The 27,793-nt window shown below is 42.9% G+C and overlaps 2 protein-coding genes across 2 annotated transcripts in view; both read right to left on the bottom strand.

Moving 5' to 3' along the window:
* MOSMO (modulator of smoothened) overlaps nucleotides 1–27,061 on the bottom strand; it is a 42,735-nt gene extending 15,674 nt beyond the window's left edge. Inside the window, exons 1-2 of the mRNA XM_027900224.1 lie at nucleotides 27,057–27,061; nucleotides 12,496–12,610 (exon numbers count right to left, since the gene is read on the bottom strand). Of these exons, the coding sequence (XP_027756025.1) occupies nucleotides 12,496–12,601 (106 nt within the window). The 5' untranslated portion in view covers nucleotides 12,602–12,610; nucleotides 27,057–27,061. The remainder of the gene's footprint in view (nucleotides 1–12,495; nucleotides 12,611–27,056) is intronic.
* On the bottom strand, nucleotides 17,266–27,026 carry LOC114065932 (cytochrome b-c1 complex subunit 2, mitochondrial). The gene is made up of 14 exons (XM_027900223.1): nucleotides 26,896–27,026; nucleotides 25,507–25,599; nucleotides 25,225–25,374; nucleotides 24,660–24,724; nucleotides 23,732–23,788; nucleotides 23,284–23,408; nucleotides 22,503–22,600; nucleotides 22,013–22,070; nucleotides 21,753–21,848; nucleotides 20,696–20,895; nucleotides 20,359–20,439; nucleotides 19,892–19,968; nucleotides 18,600–18,753; nucleotides 17,266–17,510 (listed from the first exon to the last, which is right to left on the bottom strand). Exons 1-14 carry the CDS (start codon nucleotides 26,929–26,931, stop codon nucleotides 17,427–17,429), a joined length of 1,374 nt encoding a protein of 457 aa, XP_027756024.1. The 5' UTR covers nucleotides 26,932–27,026; the 3' UTR covers nucleotides 17,266–17,426.
* Nucleotides 27,062–27,793: the final 732 nt, after the last annotated feature.

Below are 27,793 nucleotides of genomic sequence, written 5' to 3'. Positions count from 1 at the left end.
CCCCCCCTTCACAAAAACCACAGTCTTCTCCCTCCCTCCTCCTTAAATTAAAAAAAAAAAAAAAAAAAAAATCAGGGGCCATCTATTGGGAAAGACTAACATGTATTACATAAGTTCATTATTACAGATGACAATCATTATGATATGCTAGTTGTGATGTTTACACTGCAGACATTTGGGCCAATAAAAGCAAGTTTATTTCTGAATTCCAACATACAAGTTTTAATGCTGCTTGTGTGTTGGGTTTATTTAATGTTTTTTTTTCTTCTGCATCCTCTATCTTTAAAATTTTTTTAAATTTTTTTTTTTGAGATAGACCACATACTGCCTAAGAGCTGTCCTCAGGCAACAATGCAGGAACAACTCTCCTGACACAACAAAGGCTCTGTGTGTTCTCATGTATCAGAGCCAAGAAATCTGCCCATGCTGAAGGTATTCTTTCCTACTTCAGAAGTCAGCACTAATTAAATGTTGGTAAACAGGATCTCTAATAATAATCTGCATCCTTCTGGTTGTTCATTTTCTAACACTCTAAGTGTTTTCACAATGGGACAGTGTTGCCAGTGGCTACAATCTTTACAGTGGCAAGGGCCTGGAAAAAAGAGAAACCTTTTTTTAAATAAGAAAACTTAAATATTTCATTTAGCTTAAAAAAAAAACCCAAACAAAAATCCATAGTTATTCTCATTTTTCCTCCAACCAAAACAGAGCTACTCAAAGTCAACAAAACTCACTGCCTAAAAGAAGAAAGATCAAAGGCAGTGTCAATATTTAAAAGTGATTTTTCTAGTCAGCTACACCAGTTTTATGCCATATGTTCAGCTGAAGCCACAAGCTATGACACCTACAGCTGTTCTGCCATTTAACATCTGATGAGTTTGTGTTCTTTTTAACAGAGTTAGTTATGTCTGGCTTCAGACAGAGCTGTAAAATGATCCCTCTCTAGCCAATACCCCACACAATCCTGCCCGAGCCTTCTCACAAACGGTCTGCTCATCATTTCCCCACCCTCTGGCTGATGTGCAGGTCTTTGGGGCTGGACCAGTGACATGAAGTGGCCAGGCTGGGTCAGTAAGGGCAGAGTTTGCCACATGGGACGAACACGGCACAGCCAGAAAATCACGGAAATTCTGCACCTTCTGTGTCCAAGGTGATCCTCGACACTGGGGTCTGTTCACAGGCTGGCAGCAACTGGACTTCAGAGCTCTCCAGTTTTAACTCCTGCATATCCAAAAGCATCATTTCACCAAGTCAGTTGAGTTTCACACTTAGTTATGTTCAAGCAGATCAGGATACACCAAAATCCCCAAACCACACCAAGTAAAGTATCCTATTGTTCTCTCTCTCTTTATTCATGGAGAGAAAAATCAGAGGAGTATCAGCCTTCCTGGTTACAGCCAAAAGCAATTTCTCTCACCTAGTGACAAAGGCACTCAAGGCAAGGGAAAAATTCAGGTCCTAGCCCTGCCCTCAAGATTCCTTGTGCATTTTAGCAAATAAAACTCAGGAGGGATAAGGATCATCTTCCTGTGCGGGACGTAACTGCTGTGCTGATCTCAGCTTGCATCAGACATGCTCCAAGGACACCCACCAATCTGGCTCCTCCATGGCCTCGTGAATCACCCAGCGGTAAAGGTGAAAAGAGAACTGTTGAAATGCTGTTTGGCATTTATATGGTTAGAAACATATCTGCAAAGTTCGGGTGTCTGTTCTGCAAACACTCAGCCCAAACGCACCTTCTGTGCTTGAATGTTTATTTACACCTGAGCCTTTCTCTTGGTCCACATCTGAGAGAACATGTCAGGCCCAGACTGCCTGAAAGTACAACAGACTATGCTAAATAAAGAACAAAACATTCAAAAAGCAAACAAAATGTACTAACATTTGTGGCAGTTTCTTTAAATCCCACAGCTGATGGCAGGATTGTATTTATAGCAATGAGGACATGAGAAGGGAAGTTTGCAGGTAGAAGTAATCTTTTATTAAAACCTCTAGAATAACTGGAAAGATTAAGCACATTTCTCGTCTTGCAAGCCCTTCCTTGGACACACAAGTTTCCCTCACTGTGCTGGCTGGGAATATAAAAGATGCTATCCCTGTCTACTAGACTTGGCTTTATTCCATAAGGCATCTTTGTCAATTGAAGAAGGGCACCTATTTGCCTGATGAAGTATTTCATTGCAACTGGAATAATATTTCAAGTAGAATAAAACCTAACCTCAGTTTTGATTCCTAAAGGTGCTTTTTAGCTGTTGCCAAAGCTGTGCATGACATGCTTGTAACAACCAGCAATGCAGGTTAAACTGCACTTGAAATAGGGATGAGGTACAGGGGCAAAGATTTGATTATCTCCTGCATAATTTAAGCCTGAATTATTTAGGCAATTAACAGGTGCTGCCTGTGTGGTGATAACACTTTCTGCCTTATCACAAATTGGCACCTACAAAAATAGACTCTTGGAGTCTGGAGACTTCCCCCCCCCCCTTTTTTTTTTTTTTTTTTGCTAGAATAAGAGAAGACAGACCATTCCTGAACAGTTAAATTTATACTTTACTGAAATAAAGTACGACTTTATCGAAAGAGCAAGGCTCAGCACTTTCTGAGCAAGTGGAACTACTCTTCAAGAGCAATCAGATGTTATGTAGTGATCCAAAGAGCATAACTGTTAACAAATGTTTATACAGTTGTTATACTGACGTTTTGAAGCAGAATTCACTCTAATTTTAGATTTTATATAAACAACCAAGAAATGCTCTGTCCTTATCATCTTCATCTTACTGAACATCTACTTACAGAGAGCATTTACTTCAGATTCCACTAGGCATAAGTCAACAGACTTCTGTCTGTAGAACAGCAACTCCTACTTCTGCCCTATATTCTCTTTATTTCACCATTTTTCATGTATTAAGCTTCAGAGTGCTTCTTGGAATTGCTGAGTGACCCACTAATATTCCACCGAAAGAATTTACAGGACCACATCAGAAATTTTTTGCCTTTCAATCTTACCAGGTTTCCTGTACAATCTTGTTGCATAGGTTTTGAATTGAATTAAGTGTGGGTTTCAAAAACAACATGAAACGTGCTTCTTCCCACATGAGTTTCTGCAGTGGAGAGCTCATCACTAACTTGTGAATTTAGGTGCATGATTAGTTTCAGAAGGGAATTCAACCTAAGGAAAAGAAGTTCTTTCTTCACCCTTGTGACTTCTCTTCCCCCACAGCACACAACGCCCACCAGGCTCCTCTCATCAACAGGCAGTGCATTTTCTCCTCTACCAGAAAGGAAATCAGAATCTTCCACTGTGGCACTTCTGGAGCTGACATTTCCACTGACAGTGGGAATACTGTTGGATTGCTGTCTATGCTTAAGAAAAGATATCTCTTAATGCTGCAATTTAGAGCTTTTCTGTTTTGTGTAGGGAAGACTGAACATCAAAGTAAATTTTTAAGGCAAACAAGTCACCCTCTATACAAAAGTACTTGAGGTCCATGACAACCCCTCATCGGTTTTCTTCACTTAGCTTTGGTATAAAGACATTACAACTAAAGGCTGTGAATGTTTGATGCAATAAACCCACACTGATGAAGTTACAGATAAAACCATTCCCCCTTACCTGTACATTTGTCCTGCCTATCAGTGGAGTCAGAATCCCTCTCATTCCATACAGATACAAAGATTTTATTGCAGAGAGCAAGCTGTTTCACTCAGCCAGCCTAAGAACATTAGTATACATGCCATCAATTTGAGAAGAATAGAAAGAGTCTGTGTTCAAAGCAGCCCTTCTGAAGGACTCACAGCAGAGCAGTTCTGAGGCACACACTGAATGATCAGTTGTCCTGTTCTCTCCCATTCTGATCCCACACTTATTCCTTGAAATACAACTAAAAGACATTATTGGCAACAGCTGAAAGTAGTCACAGCAAGGAAAGTGCAAACATGGCAAGAACCACCTGGGCAAAGGAACGGAAAACCCAGGAGTAAGAGCTGCAACACTACAAACCCTACAAACTGGCTTGATGATGAGCACTACAGAAATAAACTACTTGACTTTACTGTCTATGAACACTGTAATTTGATTATTACATTCTTGGATGTACCAAGCCCAGAGACAGCCCAGCCCCACTAATGCAGTGTCCAAACAACGGCACAAAGAATTGCTCAGGGTCAAGGAAGTTCAAGGCCTAATGTGAACTGTCTGCAACTGGACAAGTATTTAAACATCTAAGTGGGGTATTAATCACTACACCTTGAGAGACTGTCATCCTTAATAATCCCAAAGTGCTTTGTAATTTATGGCACAGGACTGCAGCTACCATGAGGTTCCTGGGCAGCAGCCAACTGTTGCTTATCACACTGTGTTGTCTGGATAGGAAATGCTGGCTTTGGATCCTGCAGTGAATCCTTGGGAGGCTTTCAGTGCCTTCACAAGGGAACATTTTAGTTCATCCCAAGGACCCAGACGTATCAGACTATATTTTGCTCAAAGACAGGAACCAGACTCTACATACTCTGTATGAATTTTGAACCTCCAACTCTTAGTAGCAAGTATTTCATACTGGATTAGCCCATCCCACAGACAAACCATCACAATCAGATGTGTCCTAAGGTACTCAAGAGAGACCAAACTCTCATCGTCAACTATATTTACAGAATTTAAAACATATATACAAGATAATACACCAAGCAGGAAATCAAACATGACATCACAGGAAGAACCCAAAAGCTTCACCCTGAGAAAAGATACAGCCTATGACTGCTGATTCCATGTAGATTCCTACAGAATCAGGCCAGTAGAAGTGCTTTTCCAGTCAAATGCTCTACCTGGTTCCTGCTTTCCTTAAAAGAGACACGTACCCTGCACAGATCCTCTTCTTGGTCATATCTCCAGTTTTCAGATCTGTGATATCTCCATCAGTCAGAAGCTTGGGGAAGAAAAGGGACATTGAGCAGAGCAGCTGGAGCACACATAAGGGGATTGCTGCTAAGTTACCACAGAACTTTTTGCCTACATATCGCCCTTAGTAATAAAAACCTTCGTGAATTACTAAATTTGTAGCCACTCTGAATTACAAGAGCTTATCATTAGGTACTGAGAAATTTATTGTAAAATTTAAAATTGTACATACTTTAAAATAATTCGTAATTTACCCAAATTCCTTTGTACATGAATAAAACAGTCTCCACACTGAATTTGTTCGACCACACTACAAACATAATTTTGTATCTGTTTTTAAAATAGAGAGCAGTATTTCTCCACTGCAAAGGTCAATATTCTTCCTCATCCATGGGTCACTCCAGTTACCTTCTTCTGAAATACACAGGACTTAACCACTTCTGGAAAAGGATTCAAGAACTGCCTGAGAAAGATGAAAATCCTACACACTGCAGCACACCAGAAAAGTTAGTTCTCTCCACTTTATTTCAAGACGAGAGTGAAAATAAGTGGGAAAAAGTTAAGCTGTTGTGAAGTACCTATAAAAAAAAAAAAAAAAAAGAAAAAGTAGGTCAAGTTTAAAAGTTTGACCTACTGATCTTTGCTTTGGCCAAAGGACAAATGGAGTTTACATAATGCTGCTCACTTGTAAATGCTGGCTGGAAACTGAGCAATCCAAATGTTTTTAATAAGCCTCAGCCATTAACAGGATTCCTTTTCTCATTATTTTAGACACTTTTTAATCTTGGTTTTGCAGCACACACTACTGAATCCTTACTTTTACGATTCATATATTTATATCACCCTTGCATTGATTTCAGTGTCAGTTCGTGGCAACAAATGTGACAGACACACCTAAAATCAGCTCTAAGCTGATTTCAAAAACCATCACTGTTTGTGAAACACAGGAAAGCTCCTGAAGCCACAAAGCTGAAGCCTCAACAAGGCACCTTTCCCACAGGTTGTACTGTCCACAAAGCAGCTTTACAAAGCAGTTTATACTTTGAATCACAGAGCTGGAAGGGACCCACAAGGATCACCAAGTAAAGTAAAAGACAGACAGAAAACAAACCTGTATCTGCACATACTGAATAAACTTAATTCTACAGTAACTGTGCATGCTGCTGGCAAGGAAATAAAGGCATAAAGGTTATTCCAAATATCTGAAGCTCAAGTACCTTATCAAAAGCACCTACCATCAGAAAAGACAAATGAAATGCCTGTTATTCTGTGATTATTTTCTCCTCAGTTTAATAAAGTAAAATTGTGATAGGAAACAAAAGTTAAAAAAAAAAAATAAAGCTTTGCTGCTAAGGCTAAAAGAACCTTTTGTGATAAAGATCCCACTTTTTTTACAGAGGAAGAAATTGAGGTACTACCACAATAACTTGCCAACATCCAAATTCAGCCATGCCAGATGGTGGATTTGACAGGTAAATACAAGTTACTGGCTCCCAAATCTGAACTCTGTAATCGGGTATTTCTTACCTAATTCTTTAACACTAATTAGAGAATGAAGAAATTCAACAGCATTTGGTGGAAGGCAAACTATTCATTTTGTACCTTCACGTGTTAAAGAGAAAACAAAACGTGCCTCTCACAGGAGCAGTATCAGTTTGTGTTTGTTAAAAAGCAGATGTAAAACATCAGTTCCTCAGTGGACAAAAACAATTGGCTCTCTCATGTCTGTTCTGGCAGGCTCGAGGAACCAGGCTGACACAGCTCTCTTTCATGGGATTCTTCCTACACATAAAATAGTTCCATATGTTTAAATGTTGACTGGTTGAGTAAGCACAAAATTAATTCATTACAACAATGCCTTTCTATTGATTTTTCTTGTGCCTTAAGGCCTGGTCAAATACAGAACCCAAGCACAATTCAAACGCTCTTCTTTGTCACATTTTTACATCTACAGTCCCAAAGTGGAATGGAAATGATCATTCTGAAGATGGCACTGACCCTCCCAGTCTAGGCAGAACTATTAACAGACTACTCTTGATAGAATATTCAAATTACACGGGGTTTAGATTCTCATTCTTATTTGGGTTTTGTGTTGCTGTTTTTAAGGCACTGGCAACATCCATAAAATGCAAGTAGTTGGCAGTGCCTGCATCTTAGGACCAGCAGCTCTCAATCACAACTCACCACACCTAGGAGCATCTATCAAAGGAATGTGTTTTCCTGAAATTTTTTCCAGAATCTAATTTTTACACTCTGATGTTCAGATGGCTCAGGAGATTGCTTTTCAGCACTCACCTCTTTCTAGGACCTGATGGCACATAATTCTTCATGCTCTGTGTCCTCATCCTTTTTTTTTTTTTTGTATTCTCAGCATGCAATCCAAACAGGTCCACGAAAGGGCAAATAACTTCTCCTGTCACAGTCACTACATGATAGCATAAAAAACATTAGGAAAAAGTAATTTTGTAGAATTGCTTCCAATCGTGTCCCATCATTCTCTACCGAGAAGAACTGGGAGACACATGCTGTTTTGAGTATACTGCAAGGTGCTTAACAAATGATCACCAGAACCCTTTTACAGCCAGTTTTTGAAAAGCCAACAATCCATACATCACAGAAACAAAACACTGTCTCCTTCCTGGGCAGCACAATGACTGCTCTATATCCTGATTCCTCCACAGAGGAGCGTTGGGCATGAACAGCTTCTGAGCACAGGCCCCGAAGGGCAGAAGGCAGTGGTAACGTGCCATCCTGATTTTTACATATCACTACTTTTGGAGCAGACAGGTGTACTTAGAACAACAGTTCCAGCTGCAACTCAAATCTGCACCCTCTTTAAGTTGTTGATGCTTTATTTATTTTATCTATTCTATTCTGTTTAGAAATACTGATTCATTCAAGTACCCTCATGTGGTCTTGGGTTTATTCCATGTATATCAGTGCTCCAATTAGAGAAAAACCTTTCAATGGTGTCAAGCTCAGCAGGAGCCAGGAATCACTGCTTGGTCATATCACCTGGGACAGTTCACTAAGCTGATCCCAACAAAGCTACACCTCCTGTTGGAACTGTGAAGCAAAATTCCTCAGGAAGGGCTATGACATGCAGAGGAGCAACACTGAACATCAGTAATTTTCCATTTAGCATCAGAAAAGTTATTTCCCAGGAGCAGGGAGGTAAGTGCCTCAGGAGGGACGGCCTGCTGAGTATGGCTTGCTCCTCTAGAAGACCACAGCTACCACTGAGTCTGGAATCAAGCTTCACAAACAAAAACACAGCTCAGTATGCAAACCCAAGAACTACACATGGCACTCGGGAAGATACACAGAAAGGCAGCATTTGTAAACAGACAATTTAAAATAACTGGCATGTTGTAGATTCACAATTCACTCTCACACTGTTACTGCACAGCGAGACACAGAATGATACAGAAATTCACATGGAAAGTAGAATTCCTAACACAGGTGACCTTGTGCTTATGTCACAGATATGAGATGAAACTGGAAGCTCTGCTGAACACCAATATCACCAGGTCAGCACTGTGTGCATATGCTGAGTGGCCTGGCCATAACATTGTACTCCTTGTTCCCTGGTGATCTGTGTATCAGCATAAGAGGATGGGATATATATTTGCTTTAGGAGTTACCCATCAGAGTGAAGCATCCCTAAATTCTGATATCCATATTAACTTAATGAGAGCTATAAAAAAGGCACACGTTGTTCTGTAAATTGGAATCAAGTGCACAATCCTGCTACATAGGAAGGGATGACTAAGTCACATAAACAAACTGATAGCTTGGCTTTCTGAAGGGAGATTTTATTTGATTAAATTATCTTCTTGAATTATTTGACCTATCCTAAAAGCATTTCAAATTGTCAAACCCCCCCACATGTACAGCTTTTAACATCTCTAATTTCAACTGTGCACACTATTCCTACCCTCTTCCCTACAAAAGGGTTGAGAGCTGAAGCTCAAAGCAGCTTCTATCCCCCTTCCTCCCCTACTGAAGGCAAAATACCGAAATCATTAAAGACCCTCCTACACAAAAAAAGGAACATATGGAGACAAAACTATCAGCTTATAAAGTTCTTCTCAGAAGAAGTGTAGAGATACAGAAGCAAAATTCCTTCCTACTGAAATCAGTGGCACTTTAGGCATTGGTTTAAATTAAAGCCAACTCTGTCCTTATTTCTCACCCAGAGTGTCAGTTTGATAAGAAAAGGCTGTCAGTGCAAGAATACTGAGCAGCCACCGGTTTCCAGATTGGTTATCAGTGCTCTGCACTTGCACAGCACGATTAACGAAACCTCACTGAGAACCCTCTGAAAGAAAAATCCATTTTACTTTCATCTTTCCTTTATAATCTTATGGATGTGTGAAATATCCAAAACTCAGCTAATGAACAATTCTTAAAAAACGACATAAAGAGCCAAATGGAAACCTGGATCCGTGTTCACAAAGGTGTGGTTCAGATAAGCATCTGAAACCTTCAGTGATCTTGGTGCAGTCCTTTGCTCTTAATTGCAATGCTGGAGAGAAATTTTTGTAGCCAACATTTTTCAAATGACTGTAAAACTTATCTTTAAGAGTAAGATTTAGTAGACTAATCAGCCCTTCTTCTATATTGATTCCACAGAACACAAGCTCCTTTAAAAAAACACTGACAACCATCTAGATTTTTCAGAAGAGCATTAAAGCCACTGATTTATTTTGCTATCCAATTTAGCAGAAAACCATCATTATCTCTGGAGTAAGAGGTACATATTGTTTAGCATTCAAATCAGAACAGATTCTTTTTTTTTTTTTTTTTTTTTCCCCTGAAACATAAGCCCAGGTTCCCAACATGAATGGCTGTAAACAGCTCTGAACGAGCCAAACAAATCCTTCCCAGGATTGCCAAGACCTCTGCTCTGTGCCACCCTCCAGCAGCTGCAGTGTTGAGGAGACCAGGCTGTTCCACTCTGCCTTTCACAGCCAAGCAGAGAAACAATCACCCCCCCCCTTCCTCCTCGGGACTGGGCTGACTTGGAGAAGCAGAATCTACAAGAATTCCCACAGGAGGTGGACCTAAGAGCACAGAGATAAAGCAAAGAAATCTTTTCTTTCACAAAATAGCCCCTTTCAGCAGCAGAGTGCAGGATGCTTAAAAACCCCCTGGTTCTTAGTGGCACATATGGAAGCTGGAGGCCTTGGATGTGCTCCAAGCACGGTGTCTGCTGAGAGCTCCTGAATGTCACCAGCAGCTGGGACAGGTTTTACCATCAGGGCTGTGCCCTCCTTTGCCAAATCTCTCCCCAGCAGGCTCTGGGTAATGAATGGCACTCATCAAAGCAGTCACCTCGTAATTCAATATCACTGTGTTTGCCACAGGAAGGCCTTGGTTCAGCGGGCATCCTCACACTTCCTTCCTTTGCAGTTTGGGCAAAAGGCTCAGTTTAGAAGATCTCAGCACTAGAAATATACATTTATATTGCTTTTAACCAGAAGTCTTATAGCGATGCATTGAATCCCCTATCAACAAAAATCTACAAGTCACTAAGGAAGGATGACAGCTCGCTCTCCTTTATGGTTCCATCAAGACAGCAATTTGTTTGGCTTCAAAACACAGGAAAGAATAGAAAAAAGACTCAGGTCTGTCAAAACACTATTTGACTAGTGAAGACCTTCAGAAAAATCCACACAGATTTCATGTTTGCCAGCCTAATTAAAAGTAATATCGTTAGTTGCACCTCAGAAATGGCGGATGATTCTTAAGTAATCATCCACCAAGTAACTAAGAAATAATGATCGCTACTTATAATATTTTAGGAGACAGTTTTTGTATTATAAAGAGATATCAAACATTTTTGTTTAAGAAAGAATGTAAAGGACTGTGCTTAATTCCCAAAGGGCCTCCTTTTTCCTTCAGTGCTTTTTTCAAAATAGTTTTTGTTCTCTCACTTCTACGTGGGCAGAGAGAAACCAACACCCTCCACATTGCACAGGATCTGCTAATGTGAGGCAGGACTTCAGAAAGACATACTTAAATATTTAAAATTATTTTATTTGACTTCAAGGCCCTGAAGAAAGGCTCATTACTGCAGCACTGCTGCAAGGTGGAATTCTAAGAGGAAAGAACCAGCTATTTTCTATAGCCACAGGCAGGAAGATCATCACAATTAGCTACAGGAGGAGCTGTGAAGTCATCTGGGGAGTTCCTGAATGCTGCACTTTGGGAAGGGAAGGGACTTGTTCCTCTGGTCTGGAGCATGCAGGAAAGGCCAGGTTCTAGACTAGGTAACTAGAGGCAATTCAAACAAGCCATTAGGACAGTCTGGTCAGAGGGAATGCCCACTCAGCAATCCCTAACAGCCAACATTTTCAATACTCTACTTCATTAGAATAAAGGAAATATGACACCATTTGAACCCCAATCCTTTTACATCACACTGAATGTTAGTCATGGAAGATGCAAGCCAGAGAAAGAATGGTTTTTAAACCCTCAGCAAGATTATGACAGAAATCTTTAGACCAAGACCATTTTTCTCTATACTAACTTGTGGTTTGCTTCGAAATGATAAGCTTAGGAAAAGTCATAGAATCTCCTGAGTTGGAAGTGACTCACAGGAATCTCATCAAGTCCAGCTCCTGGCTCGGCACAGGACAACCCCAAAAATCTCATCACGTGCCTGAGAGCCTTGTCCAAACACTCCTTGAGCTCCGTCAGCCTCGGTGCTGGGACGACTTCCCTTAGGAGAATGTTCAGTGCCCAACCACCCTCTGGGGGAACAACCTTTTCCTCATATCCAACCTAAATCTCCCCTGACACAGCTTCGGGCCACTCCCTCGGGTCCTAATGCAGGTCAAGGTGGTTAATTTAATTTCATCTGTTTGCAGTAAGGACGGCTTCCTTTCCTGACACGGAGCTTTGTGTTCCCTGCGGACACGAGATCAAAGAGCTGCCCTCCTCCTGTTATCTCTCCCCGCTCCACTGATCAGACCATGCGGGTCCTTATCAACAGGCTGAAATAAATTGTTCGTACAAACAATTACACCGTTAGCAAAAAGGCAGACACGCAAATCCTTCTTCTTTTAAAGAAAACAGTGTCACATTCTAAAATAAAAACCACATGGGATCTAGGCTTAAAAGCTGATAAAAATCAGCATGCAGGAGAAAAAGAAAAAAAAAAAAAAGAGAGATGAGGGAAAGCAAGAACTTCCCTGCAACAATGGACGTCAGTGTAGTACGAGAGACTCAAAACCTGCCACGAACTGAGCGGAGCCTGATCTGAATTCCCTGTCCAAGGTGACGGCACCCGGGAGGCACGGGCGGGGATGCAGAGCCCCAGGGGGCTCGGCGGCTTTGCGGGACCCCTCGGGGGACCGGGAGGCACCGCCGGGAGCTCTGCCCCGGGTCGGGGGTCCCGCCAGCCCCCCGGCCGCTCCGCCCGCCGCAGCACCCGGGGGGACCCGGTAGCCCCTGGAGCCGGCCCGGCCGACCCCCGGCACCCCCGCCCGGGCAGCGGCTCCTCGGGGCAGCCCCCCCCGGGCCTCCCCGCGCCCCGCCCGGCCCCGCAGACCCTCCCCGGCCACCTGCCGGGTCCCGCCGCCGGCCGCCCTCACCCGCGGACTCGCCGGTGTTGATCCAGTCCGGGTTCGCCAGGCTGGCGATGGCGAAGATGTCGGCGGCCAGGAAGAGGCATCCTGAGATGATGGTCAGTTTGTCCATGTCCTCCGGCTGCCGCAGGGGCCGGGCCGGGGGCGCCTCACGGCCGCGGCTCCATCGGGCCCGCGCGGCGCCGGAAGCGAACCCGGCGGGCGGGGGGGCGGCGGCCGCTCCGGAAGGGGAACCCGCGCTCCCCGCGCGCGCCCCGGGCGGGGCGGGGCTTCCCGAGAGGGGGCGGGGCCGGGGCAGCACGGGTGGGCCGGGACATTCGTTAGGGAGGCGTGGCCAGTGTCGGAGTGGGCGGGGAATCTCCGGGGAGCGAGCAGAGAGTGGGCGGGGCTTTGTTACTGGCGGGCGGGGTTGGTGTTAAGTGGGCGGGGAAGTGGGCGGGACCGGGCAGAAAGGGCGGGGTGGAGATGGACGAGGGGCGGGGCCGAGACAGCCGGTGGGTGTGGTCTAAGGGAGGGGGCGGTGCCTCGGGGCGGGTCTGTCGTGAGGGGCGGGCGGTGCCCGGAGCCCCCGCGCCGCCTCCTGCCTGCCCGGCGCTGCCCTGAGAGGTTCTGACACTTTCTCCGCCGCTGGGTAATCCCCTGCCCTCATGGCCTCTGGCATCCCAGTCCCCAGAGGTGTCTCTGAACCGAGGAATGAGCCTCTTGGTCAGCGCCAAGGGCTGCGAGGCTGTCGCAGGTCTGTCTTCGCCACAGAAACTGCCTCCAGGTTTTCAACTCACCGCTCTCCACCCGTTGGCGATGTTGGGCGTGAGCCTAAATTTGGGAGCTGCTTCTGTGGCAGCGCTGAGGACAGGGGAAGGACTGAGGTCCATGACAGGACACATGACGCTTTGTCTGTGCTGTGCCTTTGGAACAAAACCTTATCCATCCTGGCTGCAGATCCCACCCAAACAGAGCCGGGTTGGATGGCACGCTTTTCCATGGATTCAGAACCGCGGGGAATCTGTGGCCAATAAATGAACAATGCGCCAGTTGTGGGAAACCAGCCCAGTTCTGGCCACAGTAAATCTGTGCCTTCGATATTGTCATCCTGCTCTGGGAACGCGGCAGCGAACGAACCCAGCAGCCCCCACATCTACAGGTACTTGGAAAATACCTAATTGCTTACATATTTTTTCCCTTCCGACAGCAAACACCCACCTGTTTTTTTTTCCAGAGCAGCACAACTGATCTATGTGGAACATACCGGGAAGCCAAGTGGGCGATTGTCTGTGCTGTTTATTTTTATGTTAAGCCTTTTATGTAGACAGGAGACTATACAAACAAAATGCAGATGTCAGTAAAGTAATCTGAAAGTGTTCAACAGCAATCAGTAGGATTTATTATTTGGAAGACAAACCCTGTACTTACATTCAATTGAAATTGCCTATGCTTGACAGATTTTCTTAAGGGTGGAGAAAATAATAAGGCTTTTGATGAAAAACGGCTGAAATTATTCCCTTTAAACCAGGAAAAATTGACGCATGGAAGAAATATGGATTTGAAAAATCCATTTGTTATAGGCATGCAATATTTTCTTGACGTCTTTAATAGCTGGAAACTCCTCTGTTCTATTATTTTGTGCCCTGTTCCCTACCTTTCCTGATTACATGGCCATTTGTAATGAATACTTAAGTAACAGCACTATTGCTTTTTCGCTGTGCAAAATGTATGACTTTTTAAGAAATAAGTTTCTTTGTAGAAACGAATTCCAGTATTTTTATTTGCAGAGAACTGTTGCTATTATGGCTCTTTGGCAGCAACTCAGCAGGCAATGCCTCATATGTACAGAAGCAACTAAGGATGAGAGGTTGAACTATTTGGACAATTAAGAGTGGGAACAGCACCTGCTCAAATGTCCCTTTAAACCTTTTATTGAAGAATGATATCACACTTGCAGCTAATAAAGTTTTCCTCTCACTTTGCAAAGGGCAGTCACCAGCACTGGGAAACCTCTCAGCACACACTGATTGCAGCACTGATGGCAAATACCAGAATGGGTGAACAAGGATTGGTTCTCACAACGTTAAAGGATGGGCTGGATCTCCAGTTAACAAACCTTGTTGAGAAAAGCTCTGCAGATAACGATGGAAAGCTAAAACCAAGTAAAAAGAACTAACTGTGATGTTCAAATGTAATAGCACTGAAAATATTCTTGTTCTGCATTTATGCTTTGAGCCTGTCTCTGATTTATTTACACTTACGCAGATCAAAAGCAACTCAAAATTACAGACAAAAGAAACCAGCACAAACTGTATAAAGCTCAGTGCCAGCATTCCATTGTGATAAAATACCTGTGATCTTAAAATAGCTCATACGGTGACTGTTTCATAATCAGATCAAGATTTAAGCCTATACATTTTTCTCCAGCAAAAACAGATTTCCTATTTATCAGCAGGTTTGTCCCAAGCTTGACTATTACCTTTATGTAGCAACTCAACTTCAGTAATAACATTCTTTGTTCACTGTAGCATTGTTCGAGTAATTTCACTCTACAAGTAACACCCAACTTCCCAAGGCTTGAATATAATTTCCCTTATTGTTTACTTTTTTATTTCTCTTTATTACACAGAGTAGCTGCAAAGTGGCAATGGAGCAATCTCTGTGCTTTAACAATCCGTGCAGGTGTTCACTTGCTAAATGCTTTAAACCCAAAATGAACCCCATCAGTACTAGCAGACTATTACCAGTTATTAAGGGTTTCTTGTGGAACATCAGACACCTGTATTAAACTTGTAATTGAAAGCTCTGTAAATGGGACTGCTTCACATGGGTCCCCAGCCCAATTACAGCAGTCACATGGATACAGTTTGGAGATGAGAGTGTGCTACATTAATTCCAAGCATTAAATTGTCTCTAACATTGGGATCTATGAAGCGAAGACTTGAGTGTAATGAAGTAATTTAGAAATTTACTGTCTGTACAGTGAAAATGCATATCTTTAAATTAGAACAATTTTCCCAGCATTGCCTTTATAGTCTGGGCAGTCCTTTCTTCTTGCACCTTTCAGAGAGAGTTGGTATTCCAAGCACTAGGAAGAGGTATCTACTTGTTTGATGAAATAAAACCTCTCTTTTTAGGAGAGGCTTTGCCCTTTTGATCCAAGTATAAAAATCAGTGGAAAAATCCAGAGCATAAAATAGACATGGATTTGAACTAAGTACTTTTGAATTATTACTTTCTTAGGAGCTGATAGTTTTCATCTATGCCCTAGAGCACCTCCTATGACATACAAAAGTATATGTATGATACTGATTGGGTTGTTGGTTTGTTTCATGGGTTGGGTTTTTTTTTTTTTTTTACATCTATAATTAGAATACTAATCATTGAATATTAAGAATATGCATCACTGAAACTAAGCAGTTCTATTTGCAACAATTTGAAGAAGGCAAGCCCCGAAAGCATTTTCAGTAAAGGCTGTAAGAACAGGCAGTCAAATTATTTGTGGCGTGTGTTGTGTGTGGTGGCTCCTTGCTCTGCAGCAGACACAGGTATTGCTTGTTTGAGCCTCATGCTGGTGTTGCAGTTCAGTACAGTGTTTACTGATACTGCTCCCCTGTGTTTCTGCCAGGCTGCTGACAGAGCTTTAGTCTGCTGCACATTGACCCTCTTGCCTTTTCTCAGTCCCCCAAAGTCACAGTAATTGCAGCTCCCTCCATACCCCATTGTTATCCCCCAGGTATACTGAGGTGCTGGGGCTCCTGTGCTCTTGGCTGCAGTACCAACTGCAGCTCCGTGCTTCCCACTGCCAGCTGGGAAAAGAACTTCATTGGCAGCCTTATCCCTGAAAACACTCAGAGACACACAAACATATCCCCATCCTTATCCCTGAAAACACCCAATCAAACCCATCCCAGTGCTTCCTGCTCGAATGCCGAGGCTCTGTAGGCACCTCCTCATCATCCCCTGGTGCTGCCCATGTGAGGGTTGTTCTGACGTGCCCTCTGCTGCCTCCACAGGAGCATAAAGTCTGGCTGGAAACGAAGCCCCTGAAGTCAGAGGCCTTGTCCACCTGTCACAGCCACGGATCAGGACAGCCGCCAGCAGCTGAGGATACCAAGATGAAGGTCTTGATCCAATCCTGTAAAGGGCTTATCTGTTTCTTTATCAGCTTAACTACTGACAGTACTTAAAGATTAGGATTTAAAAATTAAACAACAGGAAAAAAAATAAGCCCTTCTTGCGAGAGCCACGGCACACAGCTTTTCAAAATATATTGCTCCCAATGCTAAAGGTGATCCATGTAGTAATACAATTAATCTGGTTGGGATACAAGGCACTTAAAAGTTTTCCTGAGGCACAAAGTTTTAATAGAAATAAACCTCAGAGGTAAAGGAAGGAACAGAAGTATTAAGATGAGATAATTAGGCTAGAACAGCAGAAAGGAAGCTCACAGAGCAAGGGGCTTTCCAAGAGATTAAACCTCTAAGCTTATGTTTAAATAAATCATTTGCTATGCTGGAGGAGCAGAAAAAGAATAGCTTGAATGACATCTCCAGTAAGTGAAGGAAGTGGCCTTCAAACAAAGAACAGGATGGTGGAGAGTCTGTCATTCAAGAGTTTTTCCTGAACATAAAACAATACATGGATAACTAGTGGTAATTACAGTATTTGTCTTCATCATATTGACTAAATCTCACCTTGTTTTCTCACTGTAGTTTTTACCTTCAGTGTACAGAGCCAGACTTATCAGCCTTTCAGAAACCATTTTCAGTGAAAAAAACTCAACACAAAATATATGAACTCAGCACTTTATTTGGTGAGTGCAAGCCCACAATTACTCCAGATTAATTTTCTGAAAGAACTGAATTCATAAATAACAAGTTAGTGGTAATTTATGTAGAACATGGGTGACTTAGAGCTCAGGTCCATCTTGAATCTGTATCCCAGTTTTGTTTTCACAACTCATCAAGGAAAGGGGTATTTCCCAAGTCCCCACTAGCTGCCATTGATTTCTTCCCACTGACGAACTTCTTTGCAGCCTGAAAATGGATCAGGAAAGTGGCTGTCAGGAAACACTCACTACAACAGTTTCCCATGCTGCTCCCAGCCTCAGGTTGCCAAACCAAACAACAAACCCTGACACTATTATAACATATCTTCATCTAAACAATCCTTTTGCTGTATAAACCGAATTGCTTACTAATTCAGCTGCTCATTACTTTATATAATGGCCAGTCTCTTCGCGAACGAAGAACCGGGGAAGGTCTTTCCACCTTCCAGCCTGCGCATTGGATTTTTTAGGTGAGACACAGTGTGCGCTGAACTGAGCCCACCCTTTAATCCTGAGGTTCATCTGCCGGGGCCAAGCACGCTTGGACGGTGGCAGTGAGGTCCTCAGGACGTAGATGGATTGCCTTATGGGCTAACGAGCTCCATCTGCCCGGGGAGGGGCCCCGACCGGGAATCGAACCTGGGTCTCTGCAGTGACAGTGCAGTGAATTTTCCCCTGGACCACCGGGGGCTCCCACACTCATTACTTTATAATCTAAACAGAAATGACAGAATGACAGTTGGATATAAAAGGCATAAACTCCCAAAATGGCTATTCTTAGAATAATTATTACACCATAAAATACAGATCTCTCCTCACTTTCTGATGGATTTCTGTAAGAAGTTTGCTTCACATAAAAGGAACAAGATAATGTGCAGTAGCAATGCAGTTAAATCAATTTATCACTGAAAGCCTAATTGTTTTATTAAACACATCAAATAGTCTAGACTCAGGAATTCAAAAAGCTTTGACACAGAATCACTTGCACTGGAACTAACATGAAGTTTTCCATGAATCTTACTTGGCAATTTTTGTAAATTCAAGTGAAGTAGATGAGAATTTTACATCATTCCTAGCTACATTACTTACAGTGTATTGGATTAAAGGATCTTCTGTCAATCAAGTATGTAAAGACATCAAAAGATACCCAGCTGGGATTCGTAAATGAACTGCCTTCTTTTTTTAAAGACAGTATATGTGTGTGTTTACAAACACACACAAATGAGCATCAGCTTTCCACAAAAACAACCCTTACAGAGTGATTAAGGAACACCTGTAGATGCCAACACATACTTACATTCACAACATCAGCAGTGGCTACAGAGTCGATTTTCTGAGCAACAGCAGATGGTGATGTGTGTGTGCCAGAAACCAGCGCCTCGGAGCCAATTTCATTCAGTAACCCTTGTGCTGTCTCCACTGACATCAGATAGTTGGCTTTCAGCTGATTCCTGCCATCAGACAAAGCATGAACAATGAGTGAGCATCTAAGTCCTGCCATTACCTTCCCCACCAGCCCTGTCAGCACAAAGAGGTTTTGGTGCTTTTTTAGTTTTCAAGATTGCTCTCCATTTTGCAAGGTTTTTTGCCTCCCCACACAGTCAGAAGATCTCCAGTTCACGATTTCTGTTTGAAGTAACAAATGCAGTTAGGCAAACCACTCTATGAAGTTTAAAACTCATGTTTCTCATGAAGAGCAAATGCATGCAGAGCAATTTTGTTTTAAATGACAAGCAGTGAATGTAAATGGTCAGTCTCTTTGTGAAATAGTTCTATGTCCTGTTAAAAGACAGCAAATTCACACTTATTTCTGTTTTATGCAGTCTCACTGCTACATATGAAAATCTTTCGTTTATAAGCCAGTCCTTTTTTTTTTTTTTTAATACAAAAAGATGGAGAATTATTTATTCCAAGCAAATTATTAAGTAGCTTTTTTTAAGTATTTCCACAATTTAGCTACTAGTGACCAAGGCAGAACCAATCGTGTCTAGGCTGTCAAGTTTTGAGTAATTACACTTTACATGGAGTCTTGTAAGTATTTTATACATGCAACAGACAAAATTTTACCACTGAATGTTGGTATTACTGTTTCTGTAACAGTAATCCCCCACCCATCTGAAACATTCCTAGGGGCATGTATTTGGAGCACTTGGGTGGAACATCACTAATTCAGCACTTCACACTTGCAGACTCTTATTACTATTATTCTTTAAAGATGGCACAGATTGTTTAATGTAATTGCTTTGGGAATTGCTGCAGTGCAACTGTAAAGGGAATTACCTAAATAACGCAATTTAGGATTCTAATTTAAATACATCTTAACACTACAGAGTATGATTAAACAACAGCATCTGCTGACGCTTGCTAATTTCTTATATTGAAAACATTAACACTTACCTAACAAGCTTTTATTAGGAAATAACACTACTGGAGAACCAGCAGTTCAGTGTTAATGCAGGACCATGAGCAGTTCCCCATGGAATAACCACAGGATGATAAACTCTGCTGTACAGTCTAAGTCTCTGACAAGGAACTGCATGCCAAAACACTTTTCTTTCCAGCACAGGAGACAGCTCTTTACACACTTACTTGGCCGTTGTGACCTCAGCATCAGTGACACCGCCCTGAGCAACTGCCTTTACCTGGTTCAAAGCAGCTTTAATGACCTGAGGAAAATCACATCATTTAAAACTTCTTCCCACATTTAAACCTCAACAAAACTAAAACCACTGTAATGAATGCCTCAGTGAGACACAAAACCCAGTGAGGATTTTAACTGCACCACAACTTTAATTTATAAGGTCTCTCCATTTTTCATGAGAGTATTCAGTTGTGCCAGCTTCAAGGGCCAGCTTACAAATGTAAATCAGCAATTGCAGTCAGCAATTCAAGGCACTTTACTATTTGTAGTTCATAACTGAACATGCAACATTCTTACACAGGAAACCAGATCAAATTCCTTTTTTTTTTTTTTTGATGAATCAATCACTATCACAAATCAAAACATTACCTTGAAGGTTTTGTTGTTAATACTTAAATTCTAATCAGCAACTCACCTCCCCGGTATTTGCAGCCTGGGATATGGTGTAAATCCCGAAGAGCCCAGAATCAGAGTAATTAACATTAAATGCAGAAGCCTGCAAAAAACCAAACATCATCAACTGTTTCAAGTACCAGAGCAATTCAGCATCAAGCATAGGAAAACAACTACTCTAAGGATCTAAAATACTTAATTCAGGAAGCTAAACTCCATCTGTGCACAGCACAGATCAGATTGGAAGGCTTCACTGATACATTCTAACGTGCCCAAGAATGAACTAATTAAGATTGCAGTTGAAGGCAGCAGCCTTTCAAAGATAAAACACCTTTTACATAAAATATGACAGAACTTACATCAAATGGCTGGCTAGTTGCTTTAGCAACACCCTGGGCCAGTTTGCTGGTAACACGGCTTCCCCTCTTGACAAGGGGCCCAGCACCCAAAACGTGCTGAAGGACACTGAAGGCATTTGCTTCTGCGCTCCCAACAGCAGCTCCTTCTGCTACAATTGCAGCGTGGACAAGGCTATCACCATTCTGTTTTCTGATTTCTCCTAAAAACACAAAAACAGAATGAAAGGTAGGAAGTGTTCAGTTCGAAACCACTGTGCATTCAGAGGTGTGGAAAGGAAACATCTCCCTTTCAGGAGAGAGAAGCCAGGGGCTGAAGTTACTGCATGGCCACTCAGTAAGACACCGCAAAGCTGTTAGTAGGCTGTACATAATTTTAAAAGTCCTTTACGTTCAAAATTTTCTTGCAAGCACAAAACCAAGTACCTCACAATGCCTTATTTGAACCTGACCCTAAATCATACACAGTGTGGGATGACAGAACTCAGCAAGTCTCCACACAACAAATATCCAGAAAAGCAGTGTACCTGCTGTTCATAACAATATTTATTCTGGTTTATAGAAACTGGAGTTATTCCAGTCAAATATTAAATCTTGGAGACTTTCCCCCTCCCCATCTCTTTACAGAAACATCCAATACTCCAACTAACCAGTACCTGTTGGTATTAGTGCAAGATACTGCTCTGAAAGAGCTAAGCACTGCTTTGACTTACAACATTTTAACATATCTTCCCTAAAAAGAAATGCTACCTCCACTTCCTGACAGCCCTTAACCTATTCTTAAGGGAACCTTACCAAAACTGCCATGCCAGCTTGTTTTTCACTTTACAGAAGAAATGATCTCGCAGTAAAACTTTGTCGAACATCTGGGTTCAGTTTTAGGCCAGAACTTTCCATGGTGGGGAATAATCCTCTACTTACTTAAATGGGCTACACCTCTGACCTGTCACCTCCCATGCCCAGCATTTAGTACAACTATAATAGAGTTTTCAGTTGCAACTTTGAACAAAACTGCATTTCTACCAAACAGGAAATCAGTCACTCAAAACAAGGCACTCACCCCCTCGATAGACAGCCTTTGCACCAGAAGCACCAGCTCCGCTCCGGATATTTAGGAACTGCTCTGCAACTTTCTTTAGGTCAGAGTGCTTTACACCTGCAATACAAGTTATTCCAAGTGATGCAATGACACTGAAAAGCTACAGCAGGCAGACAGAAGGGTGTGAAGTGTTTACCACAACTTTTCACTCCTAAAGAGAACTCCAATTTCTACTGGAGTTCTCCCATGTGACCTGCAGAGTCCATCCGAGAACAACGTACCTATTCCCACCAGAGCCATCCTCCCACTCGTGAAATTGTTCTGCACAAAATGGTGAAGCTGCAACAGTAAATTCACATTTTAGGGTATTTTGTATAAAGAACAGAAATCTCGAGCGTGTTTCTGACATACTCCTTTGTACTTATTCAGGCAGCAAACCCCAATGCTTCCCAAAGGAACTGCCTGCAGAATGGCATTTTATTGCATTCCCCAGTGGCAACCACAAAGTCCTTTTATAAAAGAACACCTGCATTTCATTGACAGCCTTATTATCACCAGAAAGCCACTGACAATAACCACCTCTCTAAATGTGAATACGAGTTCTGTAGCCAGTACTAAAAGCTGCATGAAAATAAAATTAACACTAGACCAATAAGGTAGTAAATGCTACCTGTATATTTACTAAATTAATATTCTCTCACAAGTGACATCATCCATTCCGGATAAAAAAAAATCTGAAGCAGATTTCTAGCACAACACAAATAACCCTACCTGCTCAGAAGTAATCTTTCCAACTCTGTAATCTGGACAGTACAAGGGGTTTGCCAGAGCATTCTTGTAAGCTGCAGCATGCAAGTTTTCCAGCACTCCTAAGAGGAACAAAGTTTCAGTGATGATGATTAATGTAAGAGACACTTGCCATGAAGACTCTGAATGAAACTAAACAAAAGAGCTGTGGTCCACTTTAAGGACTACCTGAGTGATCTTGAATGACTAAAGTTAATAACATAAGATAAAGGGGAATAAGGCTTGATCTGGCTGAGGCTCTGTGTGTGTCTTTCTGTTTTTCCTTAAACACAGGAACCTAAATTTACAACCCTAAAGGTGGAATCCATTTTCAGCGTGATGAAAATACCTGTTGTTTTTATACCAAAATAACCATACATACTCAAGAAGTCTTTTGTAGGATACTGTTTTCACACCAATGAGTAATACCTGGTTTTCACTACACAAGCTGTTGCAAATACATTGTCAACAAGAGTCATGATTTGCACATTCTTTGGTTGTACTCCAGAAGAATTAAAAAGGTAAAATGGAAGCTGTCAAAAACGGTGCAAACTGTCTTCAGCTTGTTACTTGCTAAACGTTATCACAGGCCGGAAAAACCTGTGTATTCAAAAAAGTTTCATAACAGAAAGATCATACCTATCAGCAGGCTGAAAAATTAAATGGTCGTGTGACAGAGCAAAAGGGAAACTATTTTTCCCCACCTCTTTTTCGTTGTGGAGGAACTGTCATAGAGCCAATGCAGTGGATTAGAAAACACACTTACCAACTTGAGGACTCTGAAAAGCGATTGCTTTATCAACTTTTAATTGTGGCTGAAGATCAGCTACTTCCCATGGCCTGAACTCCGATGCTGTGGTGACATTAAGAAGATACTCCATTACTGTATCACTAGATAAAAAAAAGTTACAAAGGCATGAAACACAATACAAGTCACACGTACTTCTGCAGTTCAAACAGATCTGTAAGCAGCACACTAACAACAAAACACATCAGAGCAGTTATTACCACTGCGGTACAAAGTACAAGAATTCAACTTCAATTCTGTAGTGTTCATATGCTCAGGAATATGGCACAGAAGTTGAATATTAATACAGTGATTGATTTATTACAGAAGCACGAGGATATTCCTGCCACCCTGTCAAATGACAGTCCTGGAGTACATGCAGTTGGTACAGGCAGGAATTGCCTTCACAGCACATGCAGATACCTACACATAGTCCCGCAGACACTCCACGGTGTAAGCAATCTTCTCTCTGGTTGAGTACACACTAAAAAAGCAGAAAAAAAGCAAAATCTATGTCAGCAGAGAACATAGAAGTGGATTTTCACACGTTTTCCATATTTATTGAATTCATCAGCAAGATATGGACTGGAATAACCATTTAACCTTAAATCTGCTTGGGATGACTGTTCAAAGGAGTGATAATACAAGCACTGCAGAAATAGATAATTAAAACTCCCGTCTTCAATACTCAAGTAATAACAAGTGTCTTGTGACCAAGAGAATTTAAGATACCACAATAATTCAAGCTAAAACAGTAAACAAGGCAGAATAGCAAACCAAGAAAAATGTGTATATGTAATAAATAAATAAATTTAGAAATTATTCTCTTTGGGCAGAAAACAGCTGGTCCTGTCCTTTTGCTTCAGTGCATTTGTTGTTGACAGGAACAGAGAAGGGGAGAGTCTCAACTGTGTTTTCTAGGTTTTAAACTCTCAAATCACAAAAGCCAACTACTCTCTGAATTGTTCCCAAACTTGCAGTATGATGAATTGGATCTATTCACAAAAGATAGGGAAAAAAAAAACCTACTGACTTCAGCAAGTTTAATCTTAAAGTCTGAAAAGGCAGAAAGAAAATTTAGGCTTTCTGGACAAATTATATTTCTTCCAGGTACACAACATGTATATTTTGCTTACTGAAAGGTCTTTGTAAAATAGAAATCCCGAGTGCACTCTTGAAGCTCAGTAAAATGTGAAGTACAAGATGTTCCTTGACAACATTCACTTTTCAAGTGCCAGTTCCACACTGAGCTTATCCACCTACGTACTGTTGTGCATCTTGTCTTCTGTTCCCTTTAGTCACAGAGCTCATCTGCACCTCACCAAGACAGATTATTTTTCTATGTGGTTACAAACCTCAGGCTGCCCCCAACAGCTTCAATGCCACGAGTAATCCTGAAGGAGGAGGCTCCTTTAGTAGTCTATGAAAATAATAATAATAATAATAATAATAATAATAATAATAATAATAATAATAATAATAATAATAATAATAATAAAAAGGCAACTTACAATTCCAGCTATTTAAAAACAGGTTTGGGGTTGATGGCAGCAATAAGAAAAACTATGCAGAAATATTCCACGCACCTGCACAAAACTGAGTTTGTGTCAGCTACCTAAAATAATTTTTATTGCAGCCTAAATAAAATAATCTAAGTGCAAAGCTCTCTATATATGTGTGTGTGTGGATGTATATACACCATAGGAGAGCATAATTCTAAAGAAGTATTTCTTCCTGTCTTCCAGGAAGTAATGCCATTTCTCCTGCACTCAAACCAGGTAAACAAATACCAGTGTGCACTGTTTTCCACTGTATAGGATTTTACATTCAATTTTTTACTGTAACATCTATTTTTGCAATAATAAACCTCTGACCACTTCATGTACTGCCAACATCATAACACAGGGAATAAACACCTACCAAATTAGATGCAAGACGAAGCAGGTGAGCCGTTCCCAGGTTACTGGTGGTTTCATGTCTGCAGCCTGTTTTAATAAACACACCAATCCTTGAAGCTGGAGAAAAGTTTTCCAGAGATGCAATAACTAAGCCATTTGGTAATTTTGTGATCTGCATTAAAGAGAAAAAAAAAAAAATCTGGTTTAGTCGTTCACTGGAAGTACAATCACAGCTCTGCTTTGACTGAGTTTTAAAAAATAAATTAAAAGGAAAGAGAAAAAAATTACCAGTATTCATACTGACCTCAAGATCCTCAGACTCTGGAGATAATTTCACTTTTGCTGCAGTTGGTGAGCTTTTAACCTTAGGAGCTACTTTAAGTGAGTAAAATCTCTTCTAGAGGAGAAAGCAAAAGAGAATGGATTTCTTTAATTAGTTTATCACATGTTCCATTACGCACTGAAGAAGCAACTAATTTTAAACTAAAAATACAGTGAAGGATTTCAAACCCCAGAGTAAACACAGTGATTCCCTTGTAATTACTCTGATTATTTTTTACATTACTGTTGAAATCTGTGCACTGACCTATACAAGGTTTCTGGAAGTTCAAGAAACAGCAGTGCAGGAAAGCTTTTGTTCTTCCCCTCCCTTTGCTGCTGTGCAGTGGGAATCTCTCCTGTCCTACACAGGACTCCTGCACAGAACTCACTGCACAGCAAGATCCACAAGTGCAGCACCCCAGCTTGGAGATAATTCTCTATTTATCCAGTGTGGGCACTTCAGCTCCTGAACAGTCACCCCTCAGAGCACCAACCTGTCTATGCTGACTACAAGACTATCAATTTCAAATCTGAAATGCTATTCCTTTTCCTCCTCTTTAGAAGTTGCTTATACTTTTAGAATAAGCTTACATATTAAAAAATAACTTCATTCCCATTCGTGTCAAGGTGAAAACTGAGTGACAGCAGCACCACTGCCCCCAGCTGCAGGGATACCAATGATGTAATTCCCCTTGCTTTGCCACAGGCTGTTCAGTGTTTGACTTCCCCCACCACAAACTGGCTATGATACCGAGTTTTAACCTCTGTGCCTGCTTATTTATCAATGACTAAATCACGTCTAAACCAACCACGCTGTCATTCACTCAAGGGGTCATTCTCCCCACTCGAGCGCGTTTCTCGCGGAGCTCGAACCCCGGTTCTCTCCCCGCTGTCCGAGCTCCACAGGAGCCTTTGCAGCAGGACAAGGTGTCTGCCGTCCCGCCTGCGAGACAGGCCGAGCCCCAGCGCCAAGGGCACCGCCGTGTCACCACAAGCAGCCGAGGCTCCCTCTGCGTGGCCGGATCCCCTCAAGGCTGCTCCCCTCTCCCCGGTGCCCCCTCGGGCGCTGCCGGGGACGGCTCCGGTGCAGCTGCGGGAGCCGCTCCCTGCCCGGGCCCGGCCCGCGACCTGTCTGACCTTCACCCGCCGCCGCTCTCCGCCACCCGCCCGCCCCACCCGGCCTGGCCCTGGCGCCCACCGCGCCCCCGCCGCCATCCCCGGCCGGCACCACAGCCCGCCCGCGACCCCCGCCCGGTTCCCGCCCCGAGCCGCCCGGTCAGGCCCGCCCGCGGCCGCCGGGGCGCGGACAGCGGCTGTCACGGCCGACTGTGCCTCTCCCGCGCCGCGCACGGCGCCCCCGCGTCCCCCTCACCGAGAGCGACTGCACGGCCACCGGGAAACCCCTCATGATGCTGCGCCCTCGGCTCGGCCCGGCCCGGCCAGGACAAGATGGCTGCGCCGCAGGGACACCCCCCCCTTCCCGGCACGCCCCGCGCCGCCCTGCCCTTCTGGCGAGCGCAGCCCCAACTCTACTGCTCCGGCGGGGCAGCGGCAACAGCGCCCCCGCGCGGGCACCGGGGGCTGTGCGCCCCCTGCCGGGCACTGCGGGCCGGGAATCCCTCGGGAATGTGGCTCGGGAATATCCCTCGGGAATATCCCTCATAGAATCATAGAATCATAGAATAGATTGGGTTGGAAAAGACCTCCAAGATCATCAAGTCCAACCCCTGATCCAACTCCAATTACTATATCATGGCCCTAAGGGCCACATCCAATCTCTGCTTAAAAACCTCCAGGGATGGTGAATCCACCACCTCTCTGGGTAGGCCGTTCCAATGCTTGATTACCCTCTCTGTAAAGAATTTCTTCCTAACATCTAACCTAAACCTCCCCTGGCAGAGCTTGAGCCCATGTCCTCTTGTCCTATTGTTGGTTGCCTGGGAGAAGAGAGCAACCCCCACCTGGCTATAACCTCCCTTCAGGTAGTTGAAGAGAGTGATGAGGTCACCTCTAAGCCTTCTCTTCTCCAGACTAAACAACCCCAGCTCCCTCAGCCTCTCCTCATAGGACTTGTGCTCAAGTCCCTTCACCAGCCTGGTTGCTCTTCTCTGGACCCGCTCCAGCACCTCAATGTCCTTCCTGAACTGAGGGGCCCAGAGCTGAACACAATACTCAAGGTGTGGCCTCACCAACGCAGGGTACAGGGGAAGGATCACTTCCCTGCTCCTGCTGGCCACACTGTTCTTGATGCAGGCCAGGATGCCATTGGC

This window comes from Empidonax traillii, unplaced genomic scaffold, assembly GCF_003031625.1.
Source record: "Empidonax traillii isolate 1590-97213 ecotype Southwest subspecies unplaced genomic scaffold, ASM303162v1 scaffold715:size483424, whole genome shotgun sequence".
NCBI lineage: Eukaryota > Metazoa > Chordata > Aves > Passeriformes > Tyrannidae > Empidonax > Empidonax traillii.
Note: the sequence above shows the minus strand (reverse complement) of the source record. Positions and strands in the feature narration are given on the sequence as shown.

What these genes read in the sequence shown, in the direction of transcription:
- LOC114065932 (XM_027900223.1), bottom strand. Translation starts at nt 26,931, where the DNA reads ATGAGGGGTTTCCCGGTGGCCGTGCAGTCGCTCTCG. An exon ending in CAACTAGCCAGCCATTTGAT is followed by an intron (nt 20,440 to 20,695) that starts GTAAGTTCTGTC and finishes GGTTTTTTGCAG; the next exon opens with GCTTCTGCATTTAATGTTAA. An exon ending in CCACTGCTGATGTTGTGAAT is followed by an intron (nt 17,511 to 18,599) that starts GTAAGTATGTGT and finishes ATCCATTTTCAG; the next exon opens with GCTGCAAAGAAGTTCGTCAG.